This window comes from Salvelinus sp. IW2-2015, linkage group LG36 (assembly GCF_002910315.2).
Source record: "Salvelinus sp. IW2-2015 linkage group LG36, ASM291031v2, whole genome shotgun sequence".
Classification (NCBI taxonomy): Eukaryota; Metazoa; Chordata; class Actinopteri; order Salmoniformes; family Salmonidae; genus Salvelinus; species Salvelinus sp. IW2-2015.
The window spans coordinates 40,450,459-40,471,940 of NC_036875.1; the positions used below are offsets into that span (position 1 = coordinate 40,450,459).

Here is a 21,482-nt window from a genome sequence, read left to right on the forward strand (position 1 = left end):
ACAGTGGTTTGATTCATCCTAAAATCCTTGTTCTCAACTAGCTTACCTGGTTAAATAAAATAAAAGTTGTCATATTCAAGTTCAATCCATGAAATATTGGAAAATGGGGGAAATCGTGTACAATGGGGGTGCCCTAATTCTCACTAATCATGCTCCAGGTTTAACCGTTTGGTCTGAGTGCCATAATGATTAGATGGTAGATTTATAGGACATYTCCCGAATTTATTACACAACGTTAGCCCACATCATCCACTAACYACCCTCAGGAACAATTTACACGGACGTYACAGAGGAAAGGTAAATGGAATMAAATTATGCTAAATGTAAGCTACAAATTGAACAAAACTAACACTAAAGTGACAGTTATTAATGTATGTGAGTATTACTGACGATGGCTTCCGATAGTGGCTAATATTTATCATGATACACATTGTCAAATAAAACGTAGAAAAGCCTAGAATATTGAACATTCTATAGCGTATACACCAACTTGGCAGGTTCAGACCTACAGAAACCTATAGCTTGGTTGTCAATTTCATAAACGCAAATTGAGSGCATAGCTATTCTATTTCACTGTGGAAATGGGGTCCCAATACKTTTCATATTTATATGATTTTCAGTTTGCTTCCATATGGCTGGCTTCACTTTCATCTCCAGGGATCATAAGGAAAACMTGCTATGTGTATTTACAATCCCCTTCTGAAAACGGATTACTAATTTACATAGCTCTTATCCATTTCTAAATTACAGAGCCTGGAGAATGCTGTTATTTCTATTGGGGGGGGAAAACTTTTTACACTTGTACTGGCAGGTTTGCTAGAAGACCTTTATTCGTGGTTTCCTCTCGTGTCAAGGTGGTGGAATTATTCGCTTTTTATGCACTTTTCTCTATTCTGACCTTGGATTTAAGCACGAGAACAGCATGCTATTTTTTTTCCGGGTGGAGATAAAGGTGTGGCGGAGGGCGTGTCTACAGATACACTGTATTCTGYCTTGATMTATTCCCTCAAAARGTACCATTTACGTACGTGTATTATTCTCAGAATTGTGGATCTATAAATAAAAACCGACAACCCATGACAGCAAATACCTCACAGCAAGTTTTATTTATACATCCAAAAACAAAAGATCACATTTTATCACACTATATACACATTCCATACAGTGTTTATACACATATTACATAATTTGTACACAAGAAAAATATACATAAAAATGTAAACCTTTGTATACAAAAAAATACCTTAGACAAATTATACAAGGACCGATAACAAAAGGTGACTAGATTATTATTAGCTCATCCTATCATCTTTAAAAACAGTAATACAGTACATTCAATGAGTATAGGAATTTGTCAGCCATCTCTCAGATTTCAAGCAGTTACAAGTGCCTACAGAGTCCTGCTTAGTTTGTTCTATATGGTTGGTGAGGAGTCTTAACTGCAATGAATCTAATCTCATGCTTTGTGAATACAGCAGTATCGGGTTGCTTGCGCAAATTCAAGAAAACATTCCAGCCCACCTAATTCCTAGGGGCTGTACATCTAGGAACAATGCTGTGGTCAAGCAAAAAAGAAACTGAAACTTGAAGCATCTGCTCTGGTAATGTCTGTCTCCTTGAAATAACTAGGCCTTCTCACAGTTGGAAGTGGGGCCTGCTCGGTTCTAAGCAGTGTGTGTGTGCAGTTAATGGCAGATGTTTGTTTTTCGTATCATGACAAAAGGCAAGATGCTTACTGGGAGCATCTGGCCTCCCACAGTGCTGTTTAGAGCCGGTCAGCTGTGTGTTCCAAATCCAAAATGAATATGGGTGCTGTTATGTGCAGTGTATATATATATATATATATATATATATACTTCCGAGAAAAAATTATGCTATGCCTGGATTTACTGCTACCAAGAGATCTGCTAATCCCAATAAGGGAGAAATGTTGTGGCCTTGCACTCAGATGTAAAGTTGTCTCGCCATGCAACCCCAGTCTTTCAGCAGCAACTACTTGCCGGAGTTTAATAGCTATCAGAAATACTGTCTTACATTAGACATTTTGCCAGTTCGGTTAGCTAAATGACAATGTACACAAACATTGATCATTTCACTTTGAAGAGAAATTACAGGAGTTTTGATAGCCATTAAAACAAGGGGTGTTCCACAAACAGTTTCCATCAAGCACATCGCAAAAGACTATTTGACTTCATTTTTCAATCCATTGCCACTCATTAACTCACAATAAAACCTAAACTGTAGAGGCCTCTACCCTATAAATATATCTAATACTTAACAATGAGTAATCTTTCCATTTAAAAAAAAAAAAAAAGAAATATACCAAACCCATGATTTACTACTAGAGTTTAAAAGCAGACAGGGCAGAGTTGTCCGGTTAATTCCATCCTCATTCCTTAACAGTTAACATTGAGACCCATGCTTCATTAACCTTAATGCACCTGAGAATATTTATTTAGTACAACAGACAGTGCTATCTATACCTCAGAAATGCTCATTGCACCAGTTTACACCAATGGTGTCACACTACCACACAAACAGATAAGATGCTAAAACAAGGGGCATCATTTCACARGTCCYTATACCCATCCTACGTATCSATATACACTGCTAGACTAGTGAAAGATGACTTTCTGGTCCTTTACTGGGGGGGAGTTACAGAGTGGACAAAACATTAAGAACACCTGCTCTTTCCATGACAGACTGACCAGGTGAAAGCTATGATCCCTTGATGTCACTTGTTAAATCAACTTCAAATCAGTGTCAGTGGAGACAGGTTGCGGGATTTTCAAGAATGGTCCACCATCGAAAGGACATCCAGCCAACTTGACAACTATGGGAGGCATCAAACATGGGCCAGCATCCCTGTGGAACGCTTGACACCTTGTAGAGTCCATGGCCCGACAAACTGAGGTCATTCTGAGGGTTAAAAGGGGGGGGGCAACTCAATATTTGGAAGGTGTCCTAATGTTTGGTATACTCAGTGTAGTTATATCACTCCCCCCCCCAGGTTCCTAAGTAGTTTCTATTGTAGAAGGGACCATATCCATGAATGTCCTTTTAAAATGTCATTATATAGCAAGACCAGAGAGCACCATGGAGAGTTGTGAACACCCGAGCCCATGGATTTGGCCATCACCCTTGCAATAACTACTCAGTATGACCTAAGAGAAGCATCCTGTTCAATGGTCAGTTGCAGTCGCTCTCTACTCAGASAGTTCAGACTTGATTTAGAACAAACGGTTTATGTCACAGAGAGTTACACAGGCCCAAACATACCTGGTCCACATCGGTTTGGATTACAGAGTGAAGATACATAAAGTGGAGACCAATACAATACTGTGACAAGAGTGTGTGCGCCAATGTGTTTATTGCTTAAATTAACACAATTTACCTTCAAGTGGCTAAGAGGTCACCCATAAGGAGTCCCACAATGTTGAGGTCAAAAGATATGTTATGTTTCTGAGTGACCCAATAATAGAGCAAATATATACACAATATATATATATATATATATATATATATTTTTTTTTTAACGCTGTTTAAAAGTGGTTTGGCCAAATTCTCTGTTAAGTGGAGGAGGACAGGACTACATCATGGTTAGATGACAGAGCAAGTTCCTCTGTTGCTTCACAACGGGTCACCCGCATACAAGGACCTGACTTAGAATCTCTTTCAAAAAGGTGAATGGAACAGATGAACCCATGCAATGACCATACCAAGGCAGGATATACTACCCTACGTATTTATTTGGACAGTGAAGCGAAAACGTTTAATTTGGCTCTATACTCCAGCATTTTGGATTTGAGATCAACTGTTTCATAGGAGGCAACAGAATGTCACCTTTTATTTGAGGATATTTTCCATACACATCCGTTTTACCGTTTAGAAATGAAATCACTTCATGTATCTAGTGCCCCTCATAAGTATCTGGAAAAATTCCCTTGTGTATTAAAGTAGTCAAAAGGTGTAACCTAGCATGCAATGATTACATCAAGCTTGTGACTCTACAAACTTGTTGGATGCATTTTAAGTTTGCGTTTCAGATTATTTTGTGCCCCATTAAAACTAAATGGTAAATAATGCAGTGTCATTTTGGAGTCACTTGTGTTTCTGAACATGTCTACATTAAATGTGGAGGCTACCACGATTACAGTTAATCATGAATAATGAGTGAGAAAGTTAGAGGCATAAATATCATACCCCCCCCAAAAAATGCTAACATCCCGTTATTGGTCASGGAGAGGGGTTATCATGTCTTGTGGGTATGATATAAGATGCTAACATCCCGTTATTGGTCATGGAGAGGGGTTATCATGTCTTGTGGGTATGATATAAGATGCTAACATCCCGTTATTGGTCATGGAGAGGGGTTATCATGTCTTGTGGGTATGATATAAAATGCTAACATCCCGTTATTGGTCATGGAGAGGGGTTATCATGTCTTGGGAGTATGAACTTTGTGCCTCGAACTTTCTCGCTCACGACTCATTCATGATTATTCGTAATCATGGTAGCATCCACATTATTGTAGAAGTGATTAGAAACATTCGATTTTTATTTAAAATAAGTGACAATACATTATTTACTTTTTATTTCTATGGGGGCACAACATAATCTGAAACATCAACAAAACAAACTAAATGCAGCCAACAAGAGTGTAGAGTCACACGCTTGATGTGTGCTAGGAAACTGGTACCAAATACTAAACTTGACTACTTTAATACACAAGTGAATTAGTCCAAATACTTATGACACATTCAATTGGGAGCCTAGATACATGAAGTGCGTTTGTTTCTAATTTAWTCTCWAATCCAAAATGTTGGAGTATAGAGCCAAATTAAAKGTTTTAGCTTCACTATCCTTATAATACGCAGGGGAGTGTTGCTGATGGATGTTAGACACGACTAAACTGGCAATATTATTATTATATATATTTTTMTAATTCACCACTGATTGACGCTTTGTCACCGTATTCTCTAGCACTGTTGTTGTCACTATGATATAAATAATCTCTCCTTCTAAGGGCCGTCCTCCAATGTTCCCCCACATCAATCCATGTATTCCTCGTGTCACTATGTCTATTGTATCTTGTACTCTGCATTGTTGGAAAAGGACTCGTGAGCAAGCATTTCACTGTTAGTCTACTGTTGTTGTTGTTGTTGTTGTTGTTTACCAGGCATGTGACAAATAACATTTGATGTTTCTACTGAACCACCTCCCTCCACACACACATCTGCCCCCTGCTGGCGAAACTCTGGAGCTGCGTTTACGTCAAACCACTGGACCCTTTCAGGTGGCCAACTGGCTATATTACCACCAAATCATTACACAGTTAAGGAATATCTGAGGTTGTGCAAATTCCAATAGAATAGTGAAGCGTTAGGTCCGTTACCACATTGCACACTTGAAGCAGAAGGGAAATGAATGGACACTGGGTGAATACGTTTCTAGAGTCCACGGTTTGACCAACAGCCATTGTACTGTGCACGGCTTGCTCTAGTTACTGTGTGGAAAGGGGGGCGTTGCACTGTTGGCACTTGCAGCGGTGGCACTAGCTATGGAGAAGCCAGTGGGGGGCGCCGTGGAGCTGTGACTGGGCTGCACGTCCTTCGGGATGCCACTGTGGGAGGCCAGCTGGTGGCCGAAGGCAGCACTGAACTGAGGGAGCTGCTGCTTGGGAAGGGTGGAAATCAAGAGGTCGTGTGGTGGCGGCGAGGGGGCGGGGAGCGCAGTCAAGCCCGTCAAGCCGCTCTGGGGCAACGCTGAGAGGGCAGCCATGGGCTGTAGGGTCACAGAGTGGGAGGAGGGGGGAGTGGACAGAGAGGTGGATACGAGGTGGCCCTCTGGTCTGATGAGGTTGCCGAACTGRGTGGGGTCAGTGAGGGGCAGGGGGGGGTTGTTCCAGGAYGAGCGTGGGGTAATTGGTACCTCCATCAGGAGAGGAGAGTCCGTCTGAAAGGAGTTGGCGTGGGGAGAGGACATGTGGTCGTTGTAGGAGGATGATACATGCTCGCTGCAGTAATGGCTGCCCTGCGGAGACGATGTGGGCGCCTCCGGCTTGGCCAAGATGTGGGGCGGGTGTGTCCGGGGGACTGTGCGGGTGGAGGTGGTGAGGCTGGGTCCCGAGGGAGGAGTCTGGCCCCGGGCAGTGGGCTGCTGAGGTGACACCGAGGGGGAGAAGTGGCCACCAGCYGAGTGCAGCAGGTTGTCCTCCAGCTCAGAGAAGTTCCCTACGGGGATGCGGCCGTTGAGAAGGTCCCCCATCCCCCCCGGCTGGACCCCTGGCCCAGTGAACACTGCTGCCATGGCCCGGTGGTCCACTCCATCTGCCTGCGCCAGCTCCGCCATGGAGGTCAGGCACACCAGGGAGTCTGGGTAGGAGCCCATCAGCCCAGCCTGCAGTGCTCGTACCAGCTCCTCAGCCTCCTCTGTGGTGGGAAGCAGCTCCCCATTCTTACCTGAGGATATACACAATATCTCTTACCCACACCGTAGGAATCTACCAACCATCCACCTTTCTCAGAGAGCAGGAAGAAATTTTTGAGTAAATACTTAAGCCTTCAGCTTATTCAATAATAGTCAGACAAACCTGTTCAAATAAAACTATTTTTTGTAAAGATAAAAATAGCTGATGTCACACACACACACACACATACACACACACACACACACACACACACACGCTAAAATGACCCCTATTTGGAAAGTCTTGCTGTGAGAGGTTATCTGGACAGTTACAACTAGAAGAATAGAATAACATTATGAATAGGCCCTAGAGTGGTCAAAATCCATGACAACAACGAGCAAAATAAATAAATAAATAAATAAATAAAGTACCTTCAAACAAGTCAAAGTCCTGAAGGTCATCGGGGAGCCTGGGTAACACGTCCGAGAAATCCTCCTGGTTCAGCTCGAGGTCGTTTGGAATGTCTGACATGTCATTGGTGATGTCATCGGGAAGTTCATCGGTGCTCAGTTCAGGCGTCGAGGGACTCCTGCCATCGAGGGAGAAAAAAAAAAAATTCAGCAAATACATAAGGACTGTTCATGCGCAACACACACTCCTAGTGTCTGGAACAATATGTTCATAGCAGTGGAGGTTCCTCAGAGGAAGGGGAGGACCARCCTTCAGAAAAATTAAAAGTGAAATGTTAAAAATTARCCTTTTTAGATGAAACTATAATAAATATAATCACGTCACCAAATKATTTATTAAAACACTGTTTTGCAAAGGTTTACAGTAGCCCAACACCCTCTAGGGTAGCACCATGGTGTAGCCGGAGGACAGCTAGTTTCCGTCCTCCTCTGGGTACATCGACTTCAATACAAAACCTAGGAGGCTCATGGTTCTCACCCCCTTCCATAACCTTACACAGTAATTATGATAACTTCCAGAGGATGTCCTCCAGTCTATCTGAGCTCTTGCAGCATGAACTGACATGTTGTCCACCCAATGAAAAGATCAGAGAATGAATCTAGTACTGAAAGCATAAGATACAGCTAGCTAGGACTGCAGTGTATAAAATGTGGTGAGTAGTTGACTCAAAAGGGAAAGATAGTTTAACAGTTTTGGAAAYATTTATTTTTCAAAATGAAGGAGAGAGAGCTAGCTAGTTTTGGCCAACTAACACTCAGCTCAAACAGAGAGGGATGTTATGTTAGCTAGTTGGCCATGGCTATCCAACACTGGAACTCTTTCAAGTAAAGGTAAGCTTTTGGTTTTATTAAATGTATTGCCAACGGGGCCCACCAGTGTAATTGCTAAACTGCTCGCTGTACACTGTACTGCATGATTGTAGCGGGTTAACTAACACGTTAGTTACTAGAACTATGTTAATGGCGCTGGAGGAGATGGCTGATGTTTTACAGGCTCCTTACCAATTGTGCTATTTTGTATTMTTTTTCCGCTTTATTTGTAACTTATTTTGTAAATAATCTKATTTTCTTTAACGAGTCTGACGCAAATGATTTACTCCAGKTACCTGACCAGGCCCAAATCCCTGTCATTCTCGTGAAGAGAAGACGCAGATACAGGGGACGCAGGTCCGGGTGCCTTATGAGAATTTGTTGGCGAGTGGGTAACCCGCCTCTACCATCCGTCTTATTGGCCAACGTGCAATCACTGGAGAATAAACTGGATAAGCGCCGTTCAAATCTATCCTACCAACAGGACATTAAAAACAGTATTATCTTATGTTTCACAGAGTCGTGGCTGAACAACATATACAGCTGACTGGTTTTTCGTGCGTCGGCAAGACAGAACAGCTGCCTCTGGTAAGACAAGGCGTGAAGGTCTGTGTCTATTTGTCAATAACAGCTGGTCTCAAGGTTTTGCTCACCTGAGGTAGAGTATTTCATGATAAGCTGTAGACCACACTATTTCCCAAGAGAGTTTATKTATATTTTTCATAGCTGTCTATTTACCACCACAAACCGATGCACTAAGACAGCACTCAATGAGCTGTATAAGGACATAAGCAAACAGGAAAATGCTCATCCAGAGGCGACACTCCTAGTGGCCAGTGACTAATGCAGGGAAACTTAAATCTGTTTACCTCATTTCTACATGTGCAACAAGAGGGATTTTTTATATTTTAAACTCTAGACCAAAAGCCTTCTGAACAGCTTTTACCCCCAAGCCATAAGACTYCTGAACAGCTAATCAAATGGCTACCCGGACTATTTGCATTGACCCACCCTCCCTTTTTTTAAACACTGCTGCTACTCTCTGTTTATTATCTATGCATAGTCACTTTAACTCGACCTACATGTACATATTACCTCAATTACCTTCACTAACCTGTACCCCCGCACATTGACTCGGTACCGGTACTCCCTGTATATAGCCTTGTTATTGTTATTTTATTTTTCACTTTATTTAGTAATTATTTTCTTAACTGCATTTTTAGTTAAGGGCTTTTAAGTAAGCATTTCACGGTTGTACACCTGTTGTATTTGACGCATGTGTTAGCGTCAAATAACATTTAATTTGATTTGACTATGACGTTAGCTAATATGGTGAAAACGATGTAGGCTGCGTGTAGCAGTTAATGGTATGAAGGTTTGGCTTGGAAAGTTTTTTTCTCTCGCCTGGTCACAGACAGTTGTGCTCTTAAGTCCACAAGCGAAGGGAAAAMGTGAGATGAGAGTGCGTAGAAGTGAGGAGGAGTATACAATGAGCATAGTGATCATGCTGTTTGTACGTGGCTGCTATGAATGTGAACTGTGTTTGCAGGTGATCAGTGGTGCATTCATTCTGGCGATTCTGTTGAAAAACGTTTCACAAACAGAACGGGGATAAACATACCTGAATTTGTCCAATAGAAACACATGTTTAYAATTGTTGGACTAATGACTACACCCTAGATCAGCTAGATGCAGGCAAGAGCGTGCAAGGCGGTATTGAACGTGWGTCACTTTCACCTTGATTACTCAAATTTGTCTCTCTGTCCTGTGTGCACCTACGTMMTAAACTTGAAWTCATAGYTTAGATTGTAGCAACCTCGTGATCGGTACAGGGAAAATTCTAGTATCATTGTAGTAGCCTAAACCTATATAGTGCACTACCTTATAATCAAAAGTAGTGCACTATATAGGGACTAGGGTTGCCATAGGGCCTCTGGTCTAAAGTAGTGCACTATATAGGGACTAGGGTGCCATAGGGCTCTGGTCTAAAGTAGTGCACTATATAGGGACTAGGTGCCATAGGGCTCTGGTCTAAAGTAGTGCACTATATAGGGACTAGGGTGCCATTTCAGACCCAGTGAGAGACCAGATGGTTCTGGGACAGACCTGATGTTGGCCTGGGTGGGCATGGTCAGGCTGGAGGAGGAAGGCATTCCCAGGTTCCCCTGGGGCAGCGCCGGCGGGATAGGCTTCTGGGGCCGCCACGGCCCTCTCCTCCTCTTCTTCTTGTGTTTCTTGGTGAGTGCAGGCGGTTTGGTCTTCTTACGCGGCTTTCGCTGCTGCTGCTGCTGGTGGTGCTGCACTCTTCGGTTACCYTCTCCACGCAGGAAATTGTCCTATAGGAAAAAACACGTGTCCGTAAGTATAGTATTACAGAGCAGATACTGTGGCATATGTATAACAATGGTACTCCCAATGTACTGACCATCTTTTTGGCATGCTCTTCACAGAGCGGTGTCTGATGCGTGATGTCAAACACAGGAATGGAGCACTGTTGTCCATCGGCAAATTTGGCTGTACAACTGGAGAAGAGCTGCTGGGAGCGATTCAACAGAATGTCTGCAGAAACACCGTGAAGGAAGCACTCCAGTGGAAAAGAGGACAACTGTCATGTCTCAAAAACAGAAGCCATACTTTGAGTCTGTTAAGTTCTATTAGGACAAGTTATAAAGCCATATTCTGCAATAATGACAGTTTGGTCCCAACAGTCCAGTGTGCCATGTAAGAGGTTGGTGAAAAGGATACGCTGGAAGCAGTGTTGGGTGAAGGGTAGAGCTCGGCTGCTACATGCCTGGCCCTTGGTGCTTCCAGTGCAGATTCCCGTCTCCTGCTGCCCTGGCGCACTGAGCAGAGAGACAGATAGGCCCACGCTCAGGACACAACCATGTCAACACTCTCAGCTCTTCACAACTATCATTACTGACCACATGACCAGTGTGAGGGCTGGCCGATGCCCGTCACATAAAAAAGGGTTTTACTAAAAGAACTGGAAAGGTTTCTTCCAAATTTTTATAAATATATAAATACAAAAAAAGGCTTAAAAATGGCAAAGAGTTAAAATTGTAAAAACAAGGACTAAAAAGATTAAGACCAAGAATAAAATAATCTTCGCTGGTCTATCCCTGCTTACCTCTCTTCCCCACTAGCKCTCTCCCACAAACAGCTATAGCTCATCATCTCATTTAGTGGCAGGGGTCCTACAATTACCTCTTTAGCCAATAGCAAATTCAGACACTCAATTTACTAGACACTTTTAAATGGTTCTGGTGAAATTAGATCTCAACTATGGCATGATCTGAATAATGTAAGTTAAGCAGGAACCTGCTATACAATACACACAGAAAAAAAAGGAACTGTGCTCAAATGAGGATGTACTCACAWCACAACCAGGAAAAGCTTTAGTATCTAAGTCTTTAAAAAAACTWTTTWWWWWWWWWWWWWAACATTTTCCCATTGACATGGTATTGGAGGAGACTAATAAGGTTAGTCAGGCTCAATTTCATAAATGGGAGTGTTGAGTATTTAGTTTACCTTGAGGTCTGGGAGACCTTGCGCAACTTCTGAATCAACTGGCCAGCACAGTCGGGGTCTTTACTGGCAGCGTGCAGCAGGGCTTTGCGGAAGGCATAGTGGTATTTCTTCTGGCGCATGGTAGCCCTCTCCTGCCTGCACAGGTGCTTGTATTTCTCCTGGAGGTATGAGCACAGCCGAGCCAGCCGCGTTCTCCGCGAGCTGCCAGCATCTTCATCTGAGCTGGAATTAAAAAATAAAATAAACAAGTCAAAAACAAATCCATGTTTGATTTCATGATAGTCTAACTATGTACGTAAGAAACTTACACATCCTGCAGGTGTCCTTCCTGTAGTCTCCAAGCATTGTGATAGGGTGGAACTCTCTCTGCCTCTACTTCATCATCCTCTGAACTGTCTTCAGACCAGTCCAACCCTGAAAGAAGATAACCTGTTAGTACAGCTGGTCTCAGCAGTATAATGTCAAATGATCTTTGTCTCGTTTTACACAGACCCAATACGACATTCAACTAATAAGCAAAATACAGTATGTCATGTGAATAGGGAGGAGAGGTACCTAGATGATGGAAGAGGTCTCCGTGCTCCTGATGTCTTTGGGTGCAGAGCTGCACCAGATGCTGTAACCTTGCCATGCAGGCAAGGGGAGGTGAGAAGGCAGCCGGGCGCATGGCCACCACATGACGCTGAGTGCTGTCCCAGCTACTGGATGGCAAGTGCGTGGCAGTGAACAGAGCTTTCCTGCCGAGGGGGGGACAGGAGGACTGCAACGGACTGGGAGCTGTGTTGGGGGGCAGTCCGACAGGCAGAAAGGCGGGAATCTGAGGTGGAGCTAGCTTACATGATAAACCCTGTAGCTGTCCTGGGAGGACAAACGAGGGCATGGTGGAGGGCTGGAGGAGTCCTGTCTGCAGCTGTCCAGGGAGAACAAACGAGGGCATGGTAGAGGGCTGGGGGAGTCCTGTCTGCTGCTGTCCAGGGAGGACAAACGAGGGCATGGTAGAGGGCTGGGGGAGTCCTGTCTGCTGCTGTCCTGGGAGGACAAACGAGGGCATGGTAGAGGGCTGGGGGAGTCCTGTCTGCTGCTGTCCTGGGAGGACAAACGAGGGCATGGTGCAGGGCTGGAGGAGTCCTGTCTGCTGCTGTCCTGGGAGGACAAACGAAGGCATAGTGGAGTGCTGGGTGGGCTGGAGGAGTCCTGTCTGCTGCTGATGGGGAAGATGAGGACGGAGGGGCGAAGAGCGGTGCACACAGGTAAGAGGAGAGGGGCTAAAGTGCTCTGGAGGTGGTTGGAGGAGGGCATTGTCGTGATGGGGGAGCTGGAGTTTCTGGCTGAGCACCAGTCGACTGTGTAGTTTCTTCCTGACGGTGGAGCCCTTCCGAGGAGGGCCCTCTTCCCCATCAGTGTCCTCCTCGTAGAAGGCAAAAGGGTCCAGGAGCTCCCCATCTCGGAGGGGTAGCAGACGGGTGCAGGGTGGAGAGGGTGGCAGCTCATCCAGGCCATTGGAGGCCTTCAGAGCTAGCGAGGGCACAGTTATGTTAAGAGCCACTGACTCCAGGTGAGGTCTTGAGCGCATCTCCTCCAATGCATCGTGTTTCTTCTTCCGCTCCTTCTTGGGGATAAACCCAAGGACTTGGAGGTGGCTGTTACAGTATCTGTGGAACAAACACACCTTTAACATGATGTTTCACAACTATGACAGATAAATCAATCACAAAGACCTGACGTCTTCTGTGGCGAGGACAGCTTCTACTGGAACGCCACACCCACCTGCGGTCCTCAGACTTGGGGATGGGGTTGGTGCATCGTTGGCTGTTGTACTTGGCCACATATTCACATTGCTTGAAGGGAGCGGTCTTATCCTCCAGGACATGACGGATACAGAAGGCATAGCCATTGAGTCTGCGCTGCTTGCAGAGCTTTGGGCTGTATGAGCACAATGGCTTATTGTCCACCTCCGAGAAGTGGATGTGTTTGCCCTCATACATCACGTGACTCTGGTCCTTGAGAACATCAGCTGATGGGAGAGGGAGAAAGCAAGGAAAACCATGAGTCTTACATTATGCACAGTAATCACTGAGACTGCCCTGAATARGCAAACAAGACAAGAACAGACCATGGGTACAGATTGAAATAAGCATTTACAGCTCCTCTGACTCTATAGTTTGACTGTTGCTAGCAAGAACATTAACATGCACAATTCAGGCAACTAATTAAGAATGTGTTCATATGGTAAAGAAAATAGTCTACTAGTGTAAAAAAAAAGTTTCAAACAAACATGCATACATGACTAAAACATTAGGAAGATGTTCTAAGAAATCATGGGTGAGATTGGAAATGTCAAGATACACCTCTGTGGCATATGACTATATCTTAAATGTGTTTTTGAACCAATGATGTAAGGGACATTTTTGGCTTAGCACAYGCAGGTTTAGAATTTAGACTGTATGCTTTCCCATACCTGTGGCTACTGTCAATTCAAGCGCACGGGATGCAGCGTCAGACTGAAGTTTTCCGTTACATGCAAATGCAGGATATGGACACTGACTGTACTGTAGTCACAATGTCATTTGCGCGACAGAAACGTCACCAGTTCCAAACGGAGGGTAATACAGTACAGTGTGTCCACATAATATTGAATTAAATGTGTCTCTCGTAAAAACATAGCTATTAGCTAGCTATATAGCTAACGTTATGATTAAATCTGAATTGCATAGCTAACTAGCTAAACTAAATACAAGAAAACATGCACACTTGAGCAAATTTAGATTACGAGTTAGCTGAGCAAGTTAGTATTTGTTTAGCAAATAATTAGCTAACTACACAGAACAATGAACTTTGCATAAATAGGTACCTACTAGTTAGCAAAACAAATAGTTAGCTAACGTTATGATATTTTCCTACTTGCTACCTAACGTTAGCTAGCATAGCTAACAACCTAGTTAGGTAGAAGTTAACAAACCGAGCTAGTTAATAACGTTAGCTACCTAGATGTTGTGTGGTAGTTCGCTTGCTAACTAAATAGCTGCATTATGGCAAATTTGCAATAATCCGAAAACAGAGTATAGGCATTGGACAACAAGTACACATGTAGATATGTGGTTAACGTATACATTAACATCATACAATAAAACGACCTTATAAAATTGCAATTTTAGCCTGCTACGGTCTAGTGATAGGTAGCTAACTAGCTAGCACACTASCTAGCTACGCTAAAAACACAAGTAGCGGTAGCCAGGAAACGGAAACATCAATACATAGAACATTTCTATGAAAATGATGGGGAATTTACAATACATTTTTGTGTATTTGGAAATAGTTTAAAATATAAAAAGTACTTAAGATTAGGATTTCACGACAATCAAACCGCCTGATTTGTGGCAAATAGAAAACAAAGGCAAGGGGAGGCATAGAGGCTCGTTCAAAAAGGCCTTAAACGAAATATTGCCCGCAAGTCATCTGGTCATTTTCTTTTTAAGAAAATTAATACATTTAGGTGAATAACGAAACGTTGTGAAGATATGTATATAATAAAACAACTCCGTAACTATCATAATCATATGTTGTGTGATACAGATAACGATCAAAGGTTAAACATTTAACATGAAACGATAAGACCTATCAGACCTAGTAACCCTAGGGCCTCGAGTAGCAAAGTCGTCCCGACTAGTCCTGCACCATAAGCGGCCTCATCAAAAATCGAAGTCGAGGCTTCACTTACCTTCAATTTGTATAGGCTGTGTAAGGTATTCGCTCCTGATAGAGTAGAAGTGCCTATTACAACCAGCTCGCCTATTTGTGCATCGATATTCGATATTTTAGGTAACTAATAATGCTCCTATCTGAATACAATATCATTGAAAATACTGATGCATGTAAATGTAGATTATCCACAGCAAACATTAGCAGGTGGGAGCTGCTGAGGATTTTAGATTAGTCCACAGCAGACTCCTCACAGCACCACTACAGGCACTGCGGGGACATGACACCAGTCCACAGTCCAACAACAACCTCTCTACCATATTGGAAATTCAACTTTGTATAAGCTACAGCAGGGAAGAAATGCAATGTTATGTCTTGTCGACTGCATGCATGGCAATGCTGATTGAAGGGTAGAGTAGCTATAGTTATGTACTTTTAAATAAGTGACATTTCCCTGCATATATCAACATGGTTTAGAAACTCTGTCATTTAACACGTCAAATTCCTATCTGGCAACGGGCTGATGTCACATTCTTTATGAATGCGTTCTCTACTCTGGCTGTTGCCCAATGCTGATGCATCCCGTGCCCATCACCTACTAAACACTTGGAACGCTAAAACATTATAGGAACGCAGTTTAAGGCCCTACATCCCACATTTGTCATCTTCTTTCCCCAAGGAAACGGTTTAAAAGTTATTGTTTTTTACTTTCTTGCCTTAATGATTTGAAAGGCACATGTTACCAGCTCAAATTGACCATACTACATGCATTTGTGGGTGTGTGATTGTAAACAAGTATTTAATGAAGGTATTACAATTTAGTAAATTTGATCTATTTCAACAGTGTAATACAAATATTTGTGATCACTGGTATAAACTGTGCTATAATAATAATAATAATAATAAGTGGCACATAAGATATTCCACTGTGATAGATTGTGCTGACCAATGGCTCTATACAGGCTTTATCTAAAGATTAAGAACATGTTGTGCTTTACCATTGATTACTACTGAAGTAGTTTCTTGTATACATTATCTACAAAGCAGCATATTCTCAATAGTCATTGGGGAAAATACAATCTTTACACAATTCACAGCTGTAATATACATACAGGAAATAAACTATTTATGCAGCTGGAAGACTGAAAGATGCTTGTAGTGCATTTGGTCAATAAGGGTATGAGGAAGTTGGTTCTCAAACCTCCTCAGGGACCCCCAGACGTTTTACAATTTTGTTGTAGCTCTGAACTACCTCACATGATTCAACTAGTCAAGGGCTTGATGATTAGTTGACAAGTTAAATCAGGTGTGCTAGCTCTGGAATAGATCAAATGGATGGAACGGCTGTGGGTCCTGAGGCTAGGTTTGAGAACCACTGCTGTATAGGGTTGGAAGTTGTGTGTATAGTGTACAGAAAGTTGTGCATATAAAGTGAGAGAGGAATAGGCATCTATTAGAATGACTTTACTGCATAATAAATGTGTCTATGGATGTTTAACAGCTATTTTTATAAGTAAGGATTGGATAGGTACTGTATCTATCGCATTGACTTTTCAGAATACATTAAAGTAACTGTCCAGTGAAATTCTCACTTTTAAAAGTTCATATTTTGTTAACTCATTCCAAAATAATGTTGTTGAATCATGTGGCCAAAGCATTTTTTTTTWATTTTTTTTTAACACATAAAAACCACCACCTCAAACTTGTATTTTAATTTTATTGAACCTTTATTTAACTAGGCAAGTCAAACCGACCGTTTCAAAACTACTTGTTATTTCCTGATAGAGGATGATGTTTTCCTCCTGAAGAGGATGAGCTGGCCAATCAGCGATCTACTCTAATGAATATTTTTATGACTGGTATACGCCCAGACCCTTCTGTTGTTGGGGTATGCCCACACCATTCCAACACAGAAACACTGCTTTTTAACATAGTTTCTTCCAAAAAAGTGTAATTAATTATTTCACTCATATGGTACAGAAAAGGGAGCACCCCCCTTTCCACATCGATGGGACAGCAGTGGAGAAGGTGGAAAGTTTTATATGACCGACAAACTGAAATGGTCCACGCACACAGACAGTGTGGTGAAGGCACAACAGCTCCTCTTCAACCTCAGGAGGCTGAAAAAATGTAGCTTGTCACCGAAAACCCTCACTAACTTTTACAGGTGCACGATTGAGAGCATCCTGTCGTGCTGCATCACCGCCTGGTACGGCAACTGCACCGCCCTCAACCGCAGGGCTCTCCAGAGGGTGGTGCAGGCTGCACAGCGCATTACCGGGGGCAAACTACCTGCCCTCCAGGACACTTACAACACCCGATGTCACAGGAAGGCAAAAAAGATAATCAAGGACAATAACCACCCGAGCAACTACCTGTTCACCCCTCTTTCATCCAGAAGGCGAGGTCAGTACACGTGCATCAAAGCTGGGACATAGAGATTGAAAAACTGCTTCTATCTCAAGGTCATCAGATTGTTAAACAGCCACCACTAGCACGGAGAGGCGGCTGCCTACCTACAGACTTGATATCATTGGCCACTTTAATAAATGGAACACTAGTCACTTTAAGGTAGTTTGCCCCCGGTAATGCGCTGTGCAGACCGCACCACCCTCTGGAGAGCCTTGCGGTTGAGGGCGGTGCAGTTGCCGTACCAGGCGGTGATACAGCCCGACAGGATGCTCTCGATTGTGCATCTGTAAAAGTTTGTCAGGGTTTTGGGAAACAAGCCAAAAGGAGGTTGAAGAGGCGCTGTTGTGCCTTCCACACCACACTGTCTGTGTAGGTGGACCATTTCAGTTTGTCCGTGATGTGTACGCCGAGGAAATTAAAACTTTCCACCTTTTCCGCTACTGTCCCTTCGATGTGGATAGGGGGGGTGCTCCCTCTGCTGTTTCCTGAAGTCCACGATCATCTCCTTTGTTCTGTTGACGTTGAGTGACAGTTGAACAGGCTGGAATCTATTACAATGACACTGTACGGCATATAATAACATTTCTATGGATGTATGTAGGCCTAAGAGTTATTTCTGTCGGTGTGAGAGTTGGATAGACAGCTTGTACATGTAGAGAGGAATGACCTGGAAAACAGATCTTAAGCATATGGATGGCTCCTCTATAGCTTGGGCTCCTTCGGTCACAGCCTACACACACTTAGCCCTGGTCTGGCAGGCTCTGCCGATTGGATCTGTAGACAAGAGGGATATTTTAACACAACCAGTGCTCGACTTGGGCAGGAGCTCACCGGAGCCGAGTACCAGAAATGTTCTACTGCTTGAGCTCCTGTTCCTCTTATAGAACATTATCTCTGTTGATCTCCTGCACCTAAATGTAAACAGTACCGGCACTCAAAATGAGTACCGGCACCTATTTCAGTCCGAGTCAAGCACTGAACACAACATTCACATACAGTAGTAAAGACAGACAGAGTCAGATGATGTTGGTTCAATTATTAGAATTCCATTTCTTCTTTGTGTGTGAGCTCAATGCACCATCGCACAGCTTCTCTAAAGATAAATTAGATTCAGACTGAACTGTGCAATGTAGTAAGGAGTTGTAGTTTCCAACATGCCAATATTCTACGTAGTATTGTGCATAAAACGTGGTAATTAACTACAATGACTAGGGTTGCACATTTTGGGCAATATTCAGAGGTGGAAACTTTCAGTGGGAATTAGCGAGAATATATGCAAATTAATATTAATACCATTTAAATGTAGATGTTTTTTGCATTGGATATATTTACCATATCATATGGAGACAGAAACATAAACCTTTTACCTTATCATAAATAAACATAATTGCAAATAATTAAATCCTTCCAATAGAAATAAAATTWAAAAAAACATTTAGTTACGAATTTAACTTTAATTAAATAAGTTGACTACACATGGGATGATTTCACTGAACAACAAAAAAAAAGGGAATATTGAATGATCCCCAACGATCCATTGCATCTGTAAAATGATAGTCTAGAAACTAAAGCTTTGGTTGTCTTCCTCTCAGGCTTCCATGTCTTCTCCCTGGACCTCCTCAATGTCCACCTCTTGAACATCAGACTCTGAGGCCTCATCTTCACTGTCACTTTCCAACCTTGTTGAGGATGGCTCATTGTCAGGCTCAAAAAGCCTCACATTTTCCTGGAATGCCACCAATTGTTCAACCCTTGTATTGGTCAGCGTGTTGAGTGCTTTGGTGTGTGTGTTCCCAAACAAGGACCAGTTGCGCTCTGAGGTGGCTGATGTTGGTAGGATTTGGAGGATGATGGAGGCAACAGAGGAAAGAGCCTCAAATCCACAAAGTCCCTTCCACCAGGTGGCTGATGAGATATGTTGGCACGACTGCCATATTGCATCTCGGCTACGAGAACGTAGGAGGGAGAAGAGGTCTGATTGCGTTCCCAATCGCTCACTCAAGGATCCCACCGTGCATCTGATGAATTCCGGAAGTCCCTAGTGTCTTCGTCCCCGAGAGGATCCGGGTTTACCCAAGTTCCTCCAAGAGCCTCCGAAGACTGCCGATGTGCCTTTTCCCGAGCCGATGCAGCTCGGCAGGGCTAGGCTGTCTCCAGCTGAATGCGGATGCAGACTTAACACCCAGAGTTGTCTGTATTGCGGTACTGCCGGTCATTATGTGTCTACCTGTCCCTTCAAGAGACCTAGTTCATTGGTAGGAATGAGTACTCTGGTGGGTCTTAAGGATAATGTTGCTTCTCCCCCTACTCGCCCCAATCTCCATGCCACCCTGCTGTGGGGCGACCAGTCCAAGTCTCTCCAGATACTCATCGACTCGAGGGGCCGATATGAGTCTTATGGACGTTACCCTGGCGTCTAAGCTGGGCATCCCCACTCAACCCCTCTCCATTCCCATGGATGTTAGAGAGCAGGACGGGTGCTCTATAGGCCGGGTCACCCACCATACCACTCTCATCAACCTATGAGTGTCAGGGAACCACAGCAAGACGATCCAATTCCTGCTAATTGAGTCTCTGCAGGTTCCTGTGGTATTGGGATTCTCTTGGCTCCAGCGACACAATCCCTCGATTGACTAGTCTACTGATGCCTTCGTGGGCTGGAGCCCATTCTGCCACGCCCACTGCCTGAAATCATCTCTGCCTGCCCGGGGACATCTTCCTGGAGGCTTGGAAATAGCCCCAAACCTCTCCGTCATTCCCGCGGAGTACCAGGCCCTCCGGGAGGGGTTCAGTAAGGCCCGGGCCACTTCGCTTCCGCAACACCGACCGGTACCCAAGGAGGTTAAGCCGGATGCGCTGGCATGCCGCTACAGCCCCAGAAGCCGAGACCTTTTGACCCTTGCCTCTGAGCCTGCCTGCCGTCCTGTACCTTGGCCCCACTACTCTGTATTATCGACCCCTGCCTGTCTTGACCTGTCGTTTGCCTGCCCCTGTTGTTGCAATAAACATTGTTACTTCAACACAGTCTGCACTTGGGTCTTACCTGAAACTCATTAGTGTGCAAGATCTTGAGAATCAGTTGAGTATGTGATGGAAGAATGCACTGTGCATGCAGAGGGTTGCAATTCCATTGAATTGGGGATAGTTTAACCAAAATATGGCACAAGACCTAGAATTACCTTATGTGTATCCCACAAAAGGTTCACTGTTAAGCTAACGTTTTTGATGAATTTAAGCAAAATTCCCCAAATTCCAGGGTATCTCTACCTGAAAATATGATCTAAGTGATTGATAGTTGGTATTCAGCAGTCATACAAGTATGCCTTATTTACTTTCAACTACAAAAGTTGTTTTTCTTCCAGACAGCAGCTTTATAGAGAAGAGATGAAGTAATAAAGTCATCAAATAAAACAAATGTAATATAACCTACACAAGTGAAATATTTGATTAAAGTAAATGTGAATAAACTATGGTTAATAAGCAGTAACGGGCAGTCACTACCTTTTATTAATTGTTTTAGTCTGTGTTACAGCATTCAATTTTTGGAGCGGCAGGTAGCCTAGTGGTTAGAGCGTTGGGCCAGTAAATCGAAAGGTTGCTGGATCGAATCCCCGAGCTGACACGGTATAAATCTGTCGTTCTGCCCCTGAACAAGGCAGTTAACCCACTGTTCCCCGGGTAGGCTGTCAGTGTAAATAAGAATTAGTTCTTGACTGACTTGCCTAGTTAAAAAAAATTCAACCCACATTAATTTAATGTTTAAAAATACGTAATCTAAACCGAAATCCGTGATTATCTTTTAATAATCGAACCGAAACCGACATCAAAAAGCACTAATCGCTCAGCACTACTCACCTGTCATGTAAAAGTTTCGAACAGTGAGCTGTGGAGGGACCAGAGGCTCTGTGAGGACAGTCTGATTCACATCCTGCGGTAGAAGACAGACATTATTAGTTAACAACCTCAATAACCATAGGCAAAATAACAGTAACATGTTTATAGGAGGGGTTTTCCTTAGGCCAACTATGTCCGTCATTAGAGGACCACTAACTATATTATTTTTGGAGCTCCAGGGAGGAGAGGGGTTTGTGTGGGTGTACTATCATCATAGCGCACCAGGTTGGGTGAAACCTCCGCTAGTCTGTCACGCA

General features: G+C 43.4%; 1 protein-coding gene across 9 annotated transcripts in view; it reads right to left on the reverse strand.

Annotated features, from left to right (window-relative positions):
• Window positions 1-1,087: 1,087 nt before the first annotated feature.
• The window catches only part of LOC111959354 (INO80 complex subunit D), a 35,003-nt gene continuing 14,608 nt past the window's right edge, over window positions 1,088-21,482 (reverse strand). For 8 of the 9 annotated variants that reach the window (XM_070437671.1, XM_070437667.1, XM_023980856.3 and 5 more), the window contains 10 exons: window positions 21,187-21,259; window positions 12,988-13,234; window positions 11,776-12,872; window positions 11,529-11,634; window positions 11,221-11,442; window positions 10,435-10,532; window positions 10,115-10,248; window positions 9,796-10,025; window positions 6,841-6,998; window positions 1,088-6,461 (listed from right to left, as the gene is read on the reverse strand). In XM_070437671.1, the coding sequence (XP_070293772.1) occupies window positions 5,500-6,461; window positions 6,841-6,998; window positions 9,796-10,025; window positions 10,115-10,248; window positions 10,435-10,532; window positions 11,221-11,442; window positions 11,529-11,634; window positions 11,776-12,872; window positions 12,988-13,234; window positions 21,187-21,193 (3,261 nt within the window). In that variant the 5' untranslated portion in view covers window positions 21,194-21,259 and the 3' untranslated portion in view covers window positions 1,088-5,499. Of the gene's footprint in view, window positions 6,462-6,840; window positions 6,999-9,795; window positions 10,026-10,114; window positions 10,249-10,434; window positions 10,533-11,220; window positions 11,443-11,528; window positions 11,635-11,775; window positions 12,873-12,987; window positions 13,235-14,938; window positions 15,226-21,186; window positions 21,260-21,482 lie in introns of those variants that run through there. The other variant, XM_023980860.3, reaches the window with a different exon arrangement.